General features: G+C 48.6%; 1 protein-coding gene across 3 annotated transcripts in view; it reads right to left on the bottom strand.

Annotated features, from left to right (window-relative positions):
* TUBE1 (tubulin epsilon 1) overlaps window positions 1–14727 on the bottom strand; it is a 147559-nt gene that overhangs the window by 16936 nt on the left and 115896 nt on the right. For all 3 annotated transcript variants that reach the window (XM_063917155.1, XM_063917154.1, XM_063917153.1), the window contains one exon: window positions 13710–13850. In XM_063917155.1, the coding sequence (XP_063773225.1) occupies window positions 13710–13850 (141 nt within the window). The remainder of the gene's footprint in view (window positions 1–13709; window positions 13851–14727) is intronic.

The raw sequence follows: 14727 nt of genomic DNA on the forward strand, positions 1-14727 counted from the left end.
GCTCCTCCCTCTATGCCCCTCCTCCAGACCTCAGTTAGAGAAACTGTGCCCAGAAGAGCTGACAGTACAAGGAAAGGATTTTGGTAATCCAGGGCAAGATTCATACCAGCCACACCGTATAACATGTGATAACAACCAGTTAACAGTATGACAAATAACAGAGCATCAGGTCAAACCCTGATGCAACCATAACTTAACCCTTATTGAAGCAATAACTATATACAAGTATTGCAGAAGAAGTCCGCACTTGGGACGGGCGCCCAGCATCCACTACGGACTACGAGAAATAGATTTACCGGTAAGTAAAATCTTATTTTCTCTAACGTTCTAGTGGATGCTGGGGACTCCGTAAGGACCATGGGGATTATACCAAAGCTCCCAAACGGGGCGGGAGAGTGCGGATGACTCTGCAGCACCGATTGAGCAAACACAAGGTCCTCCTCAGCCAGGGTATCAAACTTGTAGAACTTTGCAAAAGTGTTTGTACCTGACCAAGTAGCCGCTCGGCAAAGCTGTAATGCCGAGACCCCTCGGGCAGCCGCCCAAGAAGAGCCCACCTTCCTAGTGGAATGGGCCTTAACTGATTTTGGCAGCGGCAATCCAGCCGCAGAATGAGCCTGCTGAATCGTGTTACAGATCCAGCGAGCAATAGTTTGCTTTGAAGCAGGAGCACCAAGCTTGTTGGAAGCATACAGGATAAACAAAGACTCTGTTTTCCTGACCCTAGCCGTTCTGGCTACATAAACCTTCAAAGCCCTGACCACATCAAGTAACTCAGAATCCTCCAAGTCAGTAGTAGCCACAGGCACCACAATAGGTTGGTTTATATGAAAGGATGAAACCACTTTCGGCAGAAATTGTGGACGGGTCCGCAATTCTGCTCTATCCGCATGGAAAACCAGATAGGGGCTTTTATGTGACAAAGCCGCCAACTCTGACACACGCCTAGCCGAAGCCAAGGATAATAGCATGACCACCTTCCACGTGAGATATTTCAACTCCACCGTTTTGAGTGGTTCAAACCAGTGGGATTTCAGGAAACTCAACACCACGTTAAGATCCCAAGGTGCCACTGGAGGCACAAAAGGGGGCTGAATATGCAGCACTCCCTTTACAAACGTCTGAACTTCAGGTAGAGAAGCCAACTCCTTTTGAAAGAAAATGGATAGGGCCGAAATCTGGACCTTAATGGAACCCAATTTTAGGCCCAAATTCACTCCGGACTGTAGGAAGTGAAGGAAATGGCCCAGCTGGAATTCCTCCGTAGGAGCATTCCTGGCCTCACACCAAGCAACATATTTTCGCCATATACGGTGATAATGTTTAGATGTCACGTCCTTCCTAGCCTTTATCAGCGTAGGAATGACCTCATCCGGAATGCCTTTCTCTGCTAGGATCCGGCGTTCAACCACCATGCCGTCAAACGCAGCCGCGGTAAGTCTTGGAACAGACAGGGCCCCTGTTGCAACAAGTCCTGTCTTAGAGGAAGAGGCCACGGGTCCTCTGTGAGCATTTCTTGCAGATCTGGATACCAAGTCCTTCGTGTCCAATCTGGAACAATGAGTATTGTTCTCACTCCTCTTTTTCTTATTATCCTCAGCACCTTGGGTATGAGAGGAAGAGGAGGAAATACATAGACCGACTGGAACACCCACGGTGTCACCAGGGCGTCTACAGCTATTGCCTGAGGGTCTCTTGACCTGGCGCAATACCTCTGTAGCTTTTTGTTGAGGCGGGATGCCATCATGTCCACCTGTGGCAGTTCCCACCGACTTGTAATCTGTACGAAGACTTCCTGATGAAGTCCCCACTCTCACGGGTGGAGGTCGTGTCTGCTGAGGAAGTCTACTTCCCAGTTGTCCACTCCCGGGATGAACACTGCTGACAGTGCGCTTACGTGATTCTCCGGCCAGCGAAGAATTCTGGTGGCTTCCGCCATCGCCACTCTGCTCCTTGTGCCGCCTTGGCGGTTTACATGAGCCACTGCGGTGATGTTGTCTGACTGAATCAGAACCGGTTGGTCGCGAAGCAGGGTCTCCGCTTGACGCAGGGCGTTGTATATGGCTCTTAGTTCTAGGATGTTGATGTGAAGGCAAGTCTCTTGACTTGACCACAGACCTTGGAAATTTCTTCCCTGTGTGACTGCACCCCAACCTCGGAGGCTTGCGTCCGTGGTCACCAGGACCCAGTCCTGAATGCCGAATCTGCAGCCCTCGAGAAGGTGAGCGCTCTGCAGCCACCACAGGAGTGACACCCTGGCCCTGGGGGATAGGGTGATTAATTGATGCATCTGAAGATGTGATCCGGACCACTTGTCCAGTAAGTCCCATTGAAAAGTCCTCGCATGGAACCTGCCGAAGGGAATGGCCTCGTATGATGCCACCATCTTTCCCAGGACACGAGTGCAGTGATGCACTGACACCTGTTTTGGTTTTAATAGGTTCCTGACCAGTGTCATGAGTTCCTGAGCTTTCTCCATCGGGAGATAAACCCTTTTCTGGTCTGTGTCTAGAATAATGCCCAGGAAAGGCAGACGAGTCGTAGGAACCAACTGCGACTTTGGAATATTTAGAATCCAGCCGTGTTGCCGTAACACTTCCAGAGAAAGTGCTACGCTGATCAGCAACTGCTCTCTTGATCTCGCTTTTACGAGGAGATTGTCCAAGTATGGGATAATTGTGACTCCTTGCTTCCGCAGGAGTACCATAATTTCCGCCATTACCTTGGTAAATATTCTCGGTGCCGTGGAGAGACCAAACGGCAACGTCTGAAATTGGTAATGACAATCCTGTACCACAAATCTGAGGTATGCCTGATGAGGTGGATAAATGGGGACATGAAGGTATGCATCCTTTATGTCCAGAGACACCATAAAATCCCCCCCTTCCAGGCTTGCAATGACCGCTCTCAGCGATTCCATCTTGAACTTGAACCTTTTCAGGTATATGTTCAGGGATTTTAAATTCAATATGGGTCTGACCGAACCGTCCGGTTTCGGGACTACAAACATGGTCGAATAATAACCCCTTCCTTGTTGAAGGAGGGGAACCTTGACCACCACCTGTTGAAGATACAATTTGTGAATTGCAGTTAACACTATTTCCCTCTCGTGGGGGGAAGCTGGCAGGGACGATTTGAGGTATCGGTGAGGGGGCATCTCCTCGAATTCTAGCTTGTATACCTGAGACACAATATCTATTGCCCAGGGATCCAACTGGGAGTTAACCCACTTGTGGCTGAAATTTCGAAGACGTGCCCCCACCGGGCCTAGCTCCGCCTGTGGAGCCCCAGCGTCATGCGGTGGATTTTGTAGAGGTCGGGGAGAACTTCTGTTCCTGGGAACTAGCTGTGTTGTGCAGCTTCTTTCCTCTGCCCCTGCCTCTGGCAAGAAAGGACGCACCTCGGACTTTCTTGTTTTTCTGTGATCGAAAGGACTGCATTTGATAATACGGTGCTCTCTTAGGCTGTGAGGAAACATATGGCAAAAAATTTGACTTTCCAGCAGTAGCTGTGGAGACCAGGTCCGAGAGACCCTCCCCAAACAATTCCTCACCTTTTTTTTTTTTTGCTTATATCCACCTTTTTGTAGGTCATATCCAATCTGAGTGATACAAATACATTTGTGTATATAAGTATTTAGTTATTTGTGGTGAATTATGAGTGTGGATTTATTTTACAAATGAGCCAATAAAAGTTATATTTTAATCTTTAGTCATATAACAATTTAAACACAAGAGTGCACCCACGCAAGAGTCTTCTGTAAATTCGCTTTCTCCTCAGTTTCTCTCTGACTCTGGGTGCACCACCAGGTATAATTAAATAAGGATTTACTCACCGGTAATTCTATTTCTCGTAGTCCGTAGTGGATGCTGGGGACTCCGTAAGGACCATGGGGAATAGACGGGCTCCGCAGGAGACTGGGCACACTATAAGAAAGATTTGGTACTACCTGGTGTGCACTGGCTCCTCCCTCTATGCCCCTCCTCCAGACCTCAGTTAGGATACTGTGCCCGGAAGAGCTGACACAATAAGGAAGGATTTTGAATCCCGGGTAAGACTCATACCAGCCACACCAATCACACCGTATAACTCGTGATATTAAACCCAGTTAACAGTATGAAATATAACTGAGCCTCTCAACAGATGGCTCAACAATAACCCTTTAGTTAGGCAATAACTAGGGCCCTCATTCCGAGTTGTTCGCTCGCAAGGCGAATGTAGCAGAGTTACACACGCTAAGCCGCCGCCTACTGGGAGTGAATCTTAGCTTCTTAAAATTGCGACCGACGTACGCGCAATATTGCGATTACAAACGAGTTAGCAGTTTCAGAGTAGCTCCAGACTTACTCTGCCTGTGCGATCATTTCAGTGCTTGTCGTTCCTGGTTGACGTCACAAACACACCCAGCGTTCGCCCAGGCACTCCCACCGTTTCCCCGGCCACTCCTGCGTTTTTTCCGGAAACGGTAGCGTTTTCAGCCACACGCCCCTGAAACGCCGTGTATCCGCCCAGTAACACCCATTTCCTGTCAATCACATTACGATCGCCGGAGCGAAGAAAAAGCCGTGAGTAAAAATACTTTCTTCATAGTAAAGTTACTTGGCGCAGTCGCAGTGCGAACATTGCGCATGCGTACTAAGCGGATTTTCACTGCGATGCGATGAAAAATACCGAGCGAACAACTCGGAATGAGGGCCTATATACAAGTATTGCAGACAATCCGCACTTGGGATGGGCGCCCAGCATCCACTACGGACTACGAGAAATAGAATTACCGGTGAGTAAATTCTTATTTTCTCTGACGTCCTAGTGGATGCTGGGGACTCCGTAAGGACCATGGGGATTATACCAAAGCTCCCAAACGGGCGGGAGAGTGCGGATGACTCTGCAGCACCGAATGAGAGAACTCAAGGTCCTCCTCAGCCAGGGTATCAAATTTGTAGAATTTAGCAAACGTGTTTGCCCCTGACCAAGTTGCAGCTCGGCAAAGTTGTAAAGCCGAGACCCCTCGGGCAGCCGCCAAGATGAGCCCACCTTCCTCGTGGAATGGGCTTTCACTGATTTAGGATGCGGCAATCCAGCCGCAGAATGCGCCAGCTGAATTGTGCTACAAATCCAGCGAGCAATAGTCTGCTTAGAAGCAGGAGCACCTATTTTGTTGGGTGCATACAGGATAAAAAGCGAGTCAGTTTTCCTGACTCCAGCCGTCCTGGAAACATAAATTTTCAAGGCCCTGACTACGTCCAGTAACTTGGAATCCTCCAAGTCCCTAGTAGCCGCAGGCACCACAATAGGTTGGTTCAAGTGAAAAGCTGATACCACCTTAGGGAGAAACTGGAGACGAGTCCTCAATTCTGCCCTATCCATATGGAAAATCAGATAAGGGCTTTTACATGACAAAGCCGCCAATTCTGACACACGCCTGGCCGAAGCCAAGGCCAATAACATGACCACTTTCCACGTGAGATATTTCAGATCCACGGTTTTAAGTGGTTCAAACCAATGTGATTTTAGGAAACTCAACACCACATTGAGATCCCAAGGTGCCACAGGAGGCACAAAAGGGGGCTGAATATGAAGCACTCCCTTTACAAAAGTCTGAACTTCAGGCAGTGAAGCCAGTTCTTTCTGGAAGAAAATCGACAGAGCCGAAATCTGGACCTTAATGGAACCCAATTTTAGGCCCATAGTCACTCCTGACTGTAGGAAGTGCAGAAAACGACCCAGCTGAAATTCCTCTGTAGGGGCCTTCCTGGCCTCACACCACGCAACATATTTTCGCCAAATGCGGTGATAATGGTTTGCGGTTACTTCTTTCCTGGCTTTTATCAGCGTAGGAATGACTTCCTCCGGAATGCCCTTTTCCTTTAGGATCCGGAATTCGACCGCCATGCCGTCAAACGCAGCCACGGTAAGTCTTGGAACAGACAGGGCCCCTGCTGTAGCAGATCCTGTCTGAGCGGTAGAGGCCATGGGTCCTCTGATAACATTTCTTGAAGTTCCGGGTACCAAGCTCTTCTTGGCCAATCCGGAACCACGAGTATCGTTCTTACTCCTCGCCTTCTTATTATTCTCAGTACCTTTGGCATGAGAGGCAGAGGAGGGAACACATAAACCGACTGGTACACCCACGGTGTCACTAGAGCGTCCACAGCTATCGCCTGAGGGTCCCTTGACCTGGCGCAATATCTCTTTAGCTTTTTGTTGAGGCGGGACGCCATCATGTCCACCTGTGGCCTTTCCCAACGGTTTACCAACAGTAGGAAGACTTCTGGATGAAGTCCCCACTCTCCCGGGTGTAGGTCGTGTCTGCTGAGGAAGTCTGCTTCCCAGTTGTCCACTCCCGGAATGAACACTGCTGACAGTGCTAGTACGTGATTTTCCGCCCATCGGAGAATCCTTGTGGCTTCTGCCATCGCCACCCTGCTTCTTGTGCCGCCCTGTCGGTTTACATGGGCGACTGCCGTGATGTTGTCTGATTGGATCAGAACCGGCTGGTTTTGAAGCAGGGGCCTTGCCTGACTTAGGGCATTGTAAATGGCCCTTATTTCCAGAATGTTTATGTGCAGGGACGACTCCTGACTTGACCAAAGTCCCTGGAAATTTCTTCCCTGTGTGACTGCGCCCCAGCCCCAAAGGCTGGCATCCGTGGTCACCAGGACCCAGTCCTGTATGCCGAATCTGCGGCCCTCTAGAAGATGAGCACTCTGCAGCCACCACAGTAGAGACACCCTGGTCCTTGGAGACAGGGTTATCAGTTGATGCATCTGAAGATGCGATCCTGACCACTTGTCCAAGAGGTCCCACTGGAAGGTCCTTGCATGGAACCTGCCGAATGGAATTGCTTCGTATGAAGCCACCATTTTTCCCAGGACTCGTGTGCAGTGATGCACCGATACCCGTTTTGGTTTTAGGAGGTCTCTGACTAGAGATGACAGCTCCTTGGCTTTCTCCTGTGGGAGAAACACTTTTTTCTGTTCTGTGTCCAGAATCATCCCCAGGAACAGTAAGCGTGTGGAAGGAACCAGTTGTGACTTTGGAATGTTTACAATCCAGCCATGCTGTTGTAGCACTTCCCGAGATAGTGCTACTCCGGCCAGTAAATGCTCCCTGGACCTCGCCTTTATTAGGAGATCGTCCAAGTATGGGATAATTAAAACTCCCTTTTTTCGAAGGAGTATCATCATTTCGGCCATTACCTTGGTAAACACCCTCGGTGCCGTGGACAGTCCAAACGGTAGTGTCTGGAATTGGTAATGGCAATCCTGTACCACAAATCTGAGGTACTCCTGGTGAGGAAGGTAAATTGGGACATGCAGGTAAGCATCCTTGATGTCCAGGGATACCATGTAATCCCCCTCGTCCAGGCTTGCAATAACCGCCCTGAGCGATTCCATCTTGAACTTGAATCTTTTTATGTATGTGTTCAAGGATTTCAAATTTAAAATGGGTCTCACCGAACCGTCCGGTTTCGGTACCACAAACAGTGTGGAATAGTAACCCCCTCCTTGTTGAAGTAGGGGTACTTTGACTATCACCTGCTGGGAATACAGCTTGTGAATTGCCTCTAGTACAGCCTCCCTGCCCGAGGGAGTTGTCGGTAAGGCCGATTTGAGGAAACGGCGGGGGGGGGAGGCGCCTCGAATTCCAGCTTGTACCCCTGAGATACTACTTGAAGGATCCAGGGATCCACCCGTGAGCGAACCCACTGATCGCTGAAATTTTTGAGGCGGCCCCCCACCGTACCTGGCTCCGCCTGTGGAGCCCCACCGTCATGCGGCGGATTTGGAAGAAGCGGGGGAGGACTTTTGTTCCTGGGAACCTGCTGCGCGGTGCAGCTTTTTTCCCCTTCCTCTGCCTCTAGACAGAAAGGACCCGCCTTTTCCCCGCCTGTTTTTCTAGGGTCGAAAGGACTGTACCTGATAATACGGCGCTTTCTTAGGCTGTGAGGGGACATGGGGCAAAAATGCTGACTTCCCAGCTGTTGCTGTGGAAACAAGGTCTGAGAGACCATCCCCGAATAACTCCTCACCCTTATAAGGCAAAACTTCCATGTGCCTTTTAGAATCTGCATCCCCTGTCCACTGCCGAGTCCATAAGCCTCTCCTAGCAGAAATGGACAATGCACTTATTCTAGATGCCAGCCGGCAGATCTCCCTCTGTGCATCTCTCATGTACAAGACTGAGTCTTTTATATGCTCTACGGTTAGCAATATAGTGTCCCTGTCCAGGGTGTCAATATTTTCCGACAGGGAATCTGACCAAGCAGCAGCAGCACTGCACATCCACGCTGAAGCAATAGCTGGTCTCAGTATAACACCAGTGTGTGTATATATAGACTTTAGGATAGCCTCCTGCTTTCTATCAGCAGGTTCCTTTAGGGCGGCCGTATCCGGAGACGGTAGTGCCACCTTTTTAGACAAACGTGTGAGCGCTTTATCCACCCTAGGGGGAGTTTCCCAACGTGACCTATCCTCTGGCGAGAAAGGGAACGCCATTAGTAATTTTTTTGAAATCACCAATTTTTTATCAGGGAAAGCCCACGCTTCTTCACACACTTCATTTAATTCTTCAGATGGGGGAAAAACTATTGGTAGTTTTTTCTCCCCAAACATAATACCCTTTTTTGAGGTACCTGGGTTTATATCAGAAATGTGTAAAACCTCTTTCATTGCCTCAATCATGCAACGAATGGCCCTAGTGGACATTAAATTTGACTCATCGTCGTCGACACTGGTATCAGTATCCGTGTCGACATCTGTGTCTGCCATCTGAGGTAGTGGGCGTTTTAGAGCCCCTGATGGCCTTTGAATTGCCTGGGCAGGCACGAGCTGAGAAGCCGGCTGTCCCGCATTTGGCATGTCGTCAAATTTTTTATGTAAGGAGTCGACACTTGCACGTAATTCCTTCCATAAGTCCATCCACTCAGGTGTCTGCCCCGCAGGGGGTGACATCACATTTATAGGCATCTGCTCCGCCTCCACATAAGTCTCCTCATCAAACATGTCGACACAGCCGTACCGACACACCGCACACACACACAGGGAATGCTCTTAAAGGAGACAGGACCCCACAAAAGCCCTTTGGGGAGACAGAGAGAGAGTATGCCAGCACACACCAGAGCGCTATATAATGCAGGGACTAACTGAATTATGTCCCCTATAGCTGCTATAATATTTACTGCGCCTCAAATTTGTGCCCCCCCCCTCTCTTTTTTACCCTTTTCTGTAGTGTAGACTGCAGGGGAGAGTCAGGGAGCTTCCTTCCAGCGGAACTGTGAGGGAGAAATGGCGCCAGTGTGCTGAGGGAGATGGCTCCGCCCCTTTTTCGGCGGACTTTTCTCCCGCTTTTTTCTGTATTCTGGCAGGGGTAATTACCACATATATAGCCTCTGGGGCTATATATTGTGGTTATTTTGCCAGCCAAGGTGATTTTATTGCTGCTCAGGGCGCCCCCCCCCCCAGCGCCCTGCACCCTCAGTGACCGGAGTGTGAAGTGTGTATGAGGAGCAATGGCGCACAGCTGCAGTGCTGTGCGCTACCTTGGTGAAGACTGAAGTCTTCTGCCGCCGATTTTCCGGACCATCTTCTGTAAGGGGGACGGCGGCGCGGCTCCGGGAACGAACACCAAGGACGGGTCCTGCGGTCGATCCCTCTGGAGCTAATGGTGTCCAGTAGCCTAAGAAGCCCAAGCTAGCTGCAAGCAGGTAGGTTCGCTTCTTCTCCCCTTAGTCCCTCGTTGCAGTGAGCCTGTTGCCAGCAGGTCTCACTGTAAAATAAAAAACCTAATATATACTTTCTTTCTAGGAGCTCAGGAGAGCCCCTAGTGTGCATCCAGCTCGGCCGGGCACAGAAATCTAACTGAGGTCTGGAGGAGGGGCATAGAGGGAGGAGCCAGTGCACACCAGGTAGTACCAAATCTTTCTTATAGTGTGCCCAGTCTCCTGCGGAGCCCGTCTATTCCCCATGGTCCTTACGGAGTCCCCAGCATCCACTAGGACGTCAGAGAAATAGGGAATATTCCTGTATATGAATATAATTCTGGTTTCATACAATATCATTTTGGGACTGGTGCGGAATCACACCTTTGTTTGCAGAAATTCCTCACCCTTGTAAGGTAAAACCTCCATATGCCTTTTTGAGTCGGCATCACCTGTCCATTGCCGAGTCCACAGGACCCTTCTGGCAGAAATTGACATAGCATTTATTCTAGAACCCAGTAGACTAATGTCTCTTTGAGCATCTCTCATATATAGGACAGCGTCTTTAATATGCCCCAAGGTCAACAATATAGAATCCTTGTCTAAGGTATCAATTTCCTCAGACACGGTATCCGTCCATGCTGCTACAGCACTACACACCCAGGCCGACGCGATCGCCGGCCTCAGTAAGGTACCTGAATGTGTATAAATGGACTTCAGGGTAACCTCCTGTTTGCGATCCGCAGCATCTTTGAGGGTAGCCGTATCCTGTGACGGCAGGGCTACCTTCTTGGATAAGAGTGTTAAAGCTTTGTCCACCTTAGGGGAGGATTCCCAGCGTAACCTGTCCGTTGGCGGGAAAGGATACGCCATAAGAATCCTTTTGGAAATCTGCAGTTTTTTATCTGGAGATTCCCAAGCCTTTTCACATAACTCATTTAGCTCGTGTGAGGGGGGAAAGGTTACCTCCGGCTTCTTTTCCCCATACATATGTACCCTCTTGTCAGGGACTGGGATTTCCTCTGTGATGTGCAACACATCCTTAATTGCTATAATCATATAACGGATGGATTTAGCCAATTTTGGCTGTAACTTTGCATCATCGTAATCGACACTGGAGTCAGAATCCATGTTGGTATCTGTGTCAACAATTTGGGATAGTGGGCGCTTCTGAGACCCTGACGGCCTCTGCGACATAGGATCAGGCACGGGTTGGGACCCTGACTGTCCTGAGGCTTCAGCTTTTTCTAACCTTTTATGCAAGGAATTAACATTATCATTTAAAACCTTCCACATATCCATCCAATCAGGTGTCGGCGCCGTCGGCGGAGACACCACATTCATTTGCTCCCGCTCTGCTTCCACATAGCCTTGCTCATCAGACATGTCGACACAAGCGTACCGACACACCACACACACACAGGGAATGCCCTTTTTGAAGACAGTTCCCCCACAAGACCCTTAGGAGAGACAGAGAGAGAGTATGCCAGCACACACCCCAGCGCTATAAACCCAGGAATAACACAGTAACTTAATGTTAACCCAGTAGCTGCTGTTTATATATTGTTTTTTGCGTCTAATTATGTGCCCCCCCCTCTCTTTTTACCCTCTTCTACCGTGTATCTGCAGGGGAGGGCCCGGGGAGCTTCCTCTCAGCGGAGCTGTGGAGAAAAAATGGCGCTGGTGAGTGCTGAGGAAGAAGCTCCGCCCCCTCGGCGGCGGGCTTCTGTCCCGCAATTTTTGGCGGGGGCTCATACATATATACAGTGCTCAGCTGTATATATGTTTAACTTTTGCCAAAAGAGGTCCCAAATGCTGCCCAGGGCGCCCCCCCCCCCCCCTGCGCCCTGCACCCTTACAGTGACCGGAGTATGTGAGGTGTGTGGGAGCAATGGCGCACAGCTGCAGTGCTGTGCGTTACCTCAGTGAAGAACGGAGTCTTCTGCCGCCTGTGAAGTCTTCTTTGCTTCTCATACTCACCCGGCTTCTGTCTTCCGGCTCTGCGAGGGGGACGGCGGCGCGGCTCTGGGATCGGACGGCGAGGGTGAGATCCTGCGTACGATCCCTCTGGAGCTAATGGTGTCCAGTAGCCTAAGAAGCAGGACCTAGCTTCAGAGAGTAGGGCTGCTTCTCTCCCCTCAGTCCCACGATGCAGGGAGTCTGTTGCCAGCAGAGCTCCCTGAAAATAAAAAACCTAACAAAATACTTTCTCTCAGCAAACTCAGGAGAGCTCACTGAAAAGCACCCAGCTCGTCTGGGCACAGTATCAAACTGAGGTCTGGAGGAGGGGCATAGAGGGAGGAGCCAGTGCACACCAGAACCTAAATTCTTTCTTAAAGTGCCCATGTCTCCTGCGGAGCCAGTCTATCCCCATGGTCCTTACGGAGTCCCCAGCATCAACTACGGACGTTAGAGAAAAACAACAGTCCTAAGCCTCTTACTCACATGCACGCTTAGAATTGGTCTGAACTGCAGCCATTACTTGGTGAAGACTTCAACACACTGTAAATAAGCATCACTGAACTCCGATGTAAGTGCTGAGGGTATTTATGAGCATTCAGAGAATAGAAATATTCAGAGCAAACCCTGCCATACATGGATGCAGTAAGTTCTATTGTCTTATGTGGGTTCACTACGGCTGGCCGGCGGTCGGGCTCCCGGCGACCAGCATCCCGGCGCCGGGAGCCCGACCGCCGGCTTACCGACAGCTTGGCGAGCGCAAATGAGCCCCTTGCGGGCTCGCTGCGCTCGCCGCGCTACGGGCACGGTGGCGCGCTACGCGCGCCACACTATTTTATTCTCCCTCTATGGGGGTCGTGGACCCCCACGAGGGAAAATAAGTGTCGGTATGCCGGCTGTCGGGCTCCCGGCGCCGGTATACTGAGCGCCGGGAGCCCGACCGCCGGCAAACAGAAGACCACCCGTCTTATGTCCATGTTACTTTCAGCATTGCCTCTGAAAACTCAATGCATTGTTAATACCTTTTTGGATTGAATGATCCCTGTTGTTGTCAATTATGTAGCATTCACCAAACTGTGAATGCATCACAGACTGAACCATGGGAGCTGGTAAAATTCATACATACAGTACATACCCTTTGACAGGTTCCATATACTATTAGATGTGCAAGGCACTGGTATGACAATTTTTTTGTTGTTGAACTGGAACAATCACTACATATGAAAAATGTCACTGCTCAGTAGCACATCAAATTCAAGCAATCCATTTAGCTATTTTTCTTTGTTGTAGTAACTTGGATACATAGATATTGTGCAGTCTAAATTGTATTAATAGTAAGAAAAAAAGGCATTTGTTTCCCCCAGCACCCTGAATGATAACAGTAACCAGATATAAATCCCACATAATAATAGTAAGGAGCCATTATCATGTGGCTCCTTGCTGGTTAATCTTAGACCCAGATTGGGGTAATGGAGGTGTGAGGTGTGGTGCCTCTGGACTGGCTGAGCTGGATGGCCTTAGTGTGGCATACCTTTACATTCTATTAACACTTTTCACTTATTAATTTTTTTAACACTATTTCTCTATTTTAATTGCATTTCATTTTTGTATCACTTTCTCTATAGCTTCGGCTTCCTAAATACTAATTTAATAACACTATAGTTTTTTCACTGGTATGCTACGCTGGGCTTTCTGGCTTATGTTGGTGTTTTGGGGTGCCACACCCTGCACCTAGATATAGCGCTAGGGACCCCAAATATACAGAGGCGCCTTGATGCGGCTTTGGGGCTTATTCACACATTTGCGCAAATATGTGTAACGAAGATCTCTGAATTCTATTATTATGTGGGATTTATATCTGGTTACTGTTATCATTCAGGGTGCCTTTTTTTCTTGCATAGAAATACCCCTCCCTTTTCGAGCACCTGAATGATATCACTAAGCTAATTGAGCATCTACCAATATATATGTTTGTATTAATAGTAGTCAGCTGGATAGATGCAGTACTGTGGAGCAGGACTATCCAGTTGGATCTTGCCATAGATCTCACCTTCGGGTAGGCACATTTACATCAGCAAGTGTGTAGAGAGGAGTCAGGCTTGAGGTTAGATAATGTAGATGAGGGAACGGGACCAAGTTCATGCTAATCTCATTCAGATCCATATTAAGTGCCCCTTCAAACCTTGCTGAGCTGAATAAGGCAAAGAAAGTTAACGTAAAACATTTGAAAAAGGTATCATACAGCACAGTATTGAATGTTAGCTTGCACCATATAATGTTTAAATGCAACACACTCAATTGTCATGTATTTTAATTTTTTTTCTGTGTATTCAACATCAACCAATCCTTGCTTTTATTTACCGTAGCAGCCAGAGGCAGGGGTTATTACAGCAAGTTTTTGTAGATTAAAAAACAAAAATTGAATTGCTTTTGAGCATCCATTGAGTACAACAATGTATAAGATGTGCTTTCATGTTTAAGTATTTAAGGAGATTGTAGTGGAAAAGTTAATTTAAACAGATGTGTACTCATACATCGAGAGATGCCTGGTGTGAGTGAGCTGAAAGGTCCCATGCAACTCTGTTTTCTTTCCAGGAAAACACTGTAGCGTAGCATTTCATATGCAGATACAGCCGTGGTGGCACACAGAATATAATCATTCCGCACAGGGCCGTAACTAAGTGTGTGTGGAGAATGCTCTGCACATAAAGTTGCAGGATAAGGAGCACTGTTGGCAGCATTTGTCAGTTATGAATGATCTAATTAATTTTATTTGCAGCTTCCCACCTTTTTGAAGGCCAGACCATCCCTGTCTCCATCCCCCATCCCTTTTGTCACTAATACCTATACAGCATTTATGGACTTGACTTGAGAGCTTTGTTGTTCAGTTGTACTGTCTTTTATTACATTTCGGGATGCTGATGTGCCTAGGATTCGAACCCATTGCCTATAACATTGCAGGCAGACACTCTATTCATTGAGCTATTTGCCCTTGCATAGAAAGCTAGAGAATGCAAAGCTAGAGAGTTTTAACTATTTGAAGCTTACCTTGTACTTTGTGCAGCTGG

The sequence above is a fragment of the Pseudophryne corroboree genome, chromosome 4, assembly GCF_028390025.1.
Source record: "Pseudophryne corroboree isolate aPseCor3 chromosome 4, aPseCor3.hap2, whole genome shotgun sequence".
NCBI lineage: Eukaryota > Metazoa > Chordata > Amphibia > Anura > Myobatrachidae > Pseudophryne > Pseudophryne corroboree.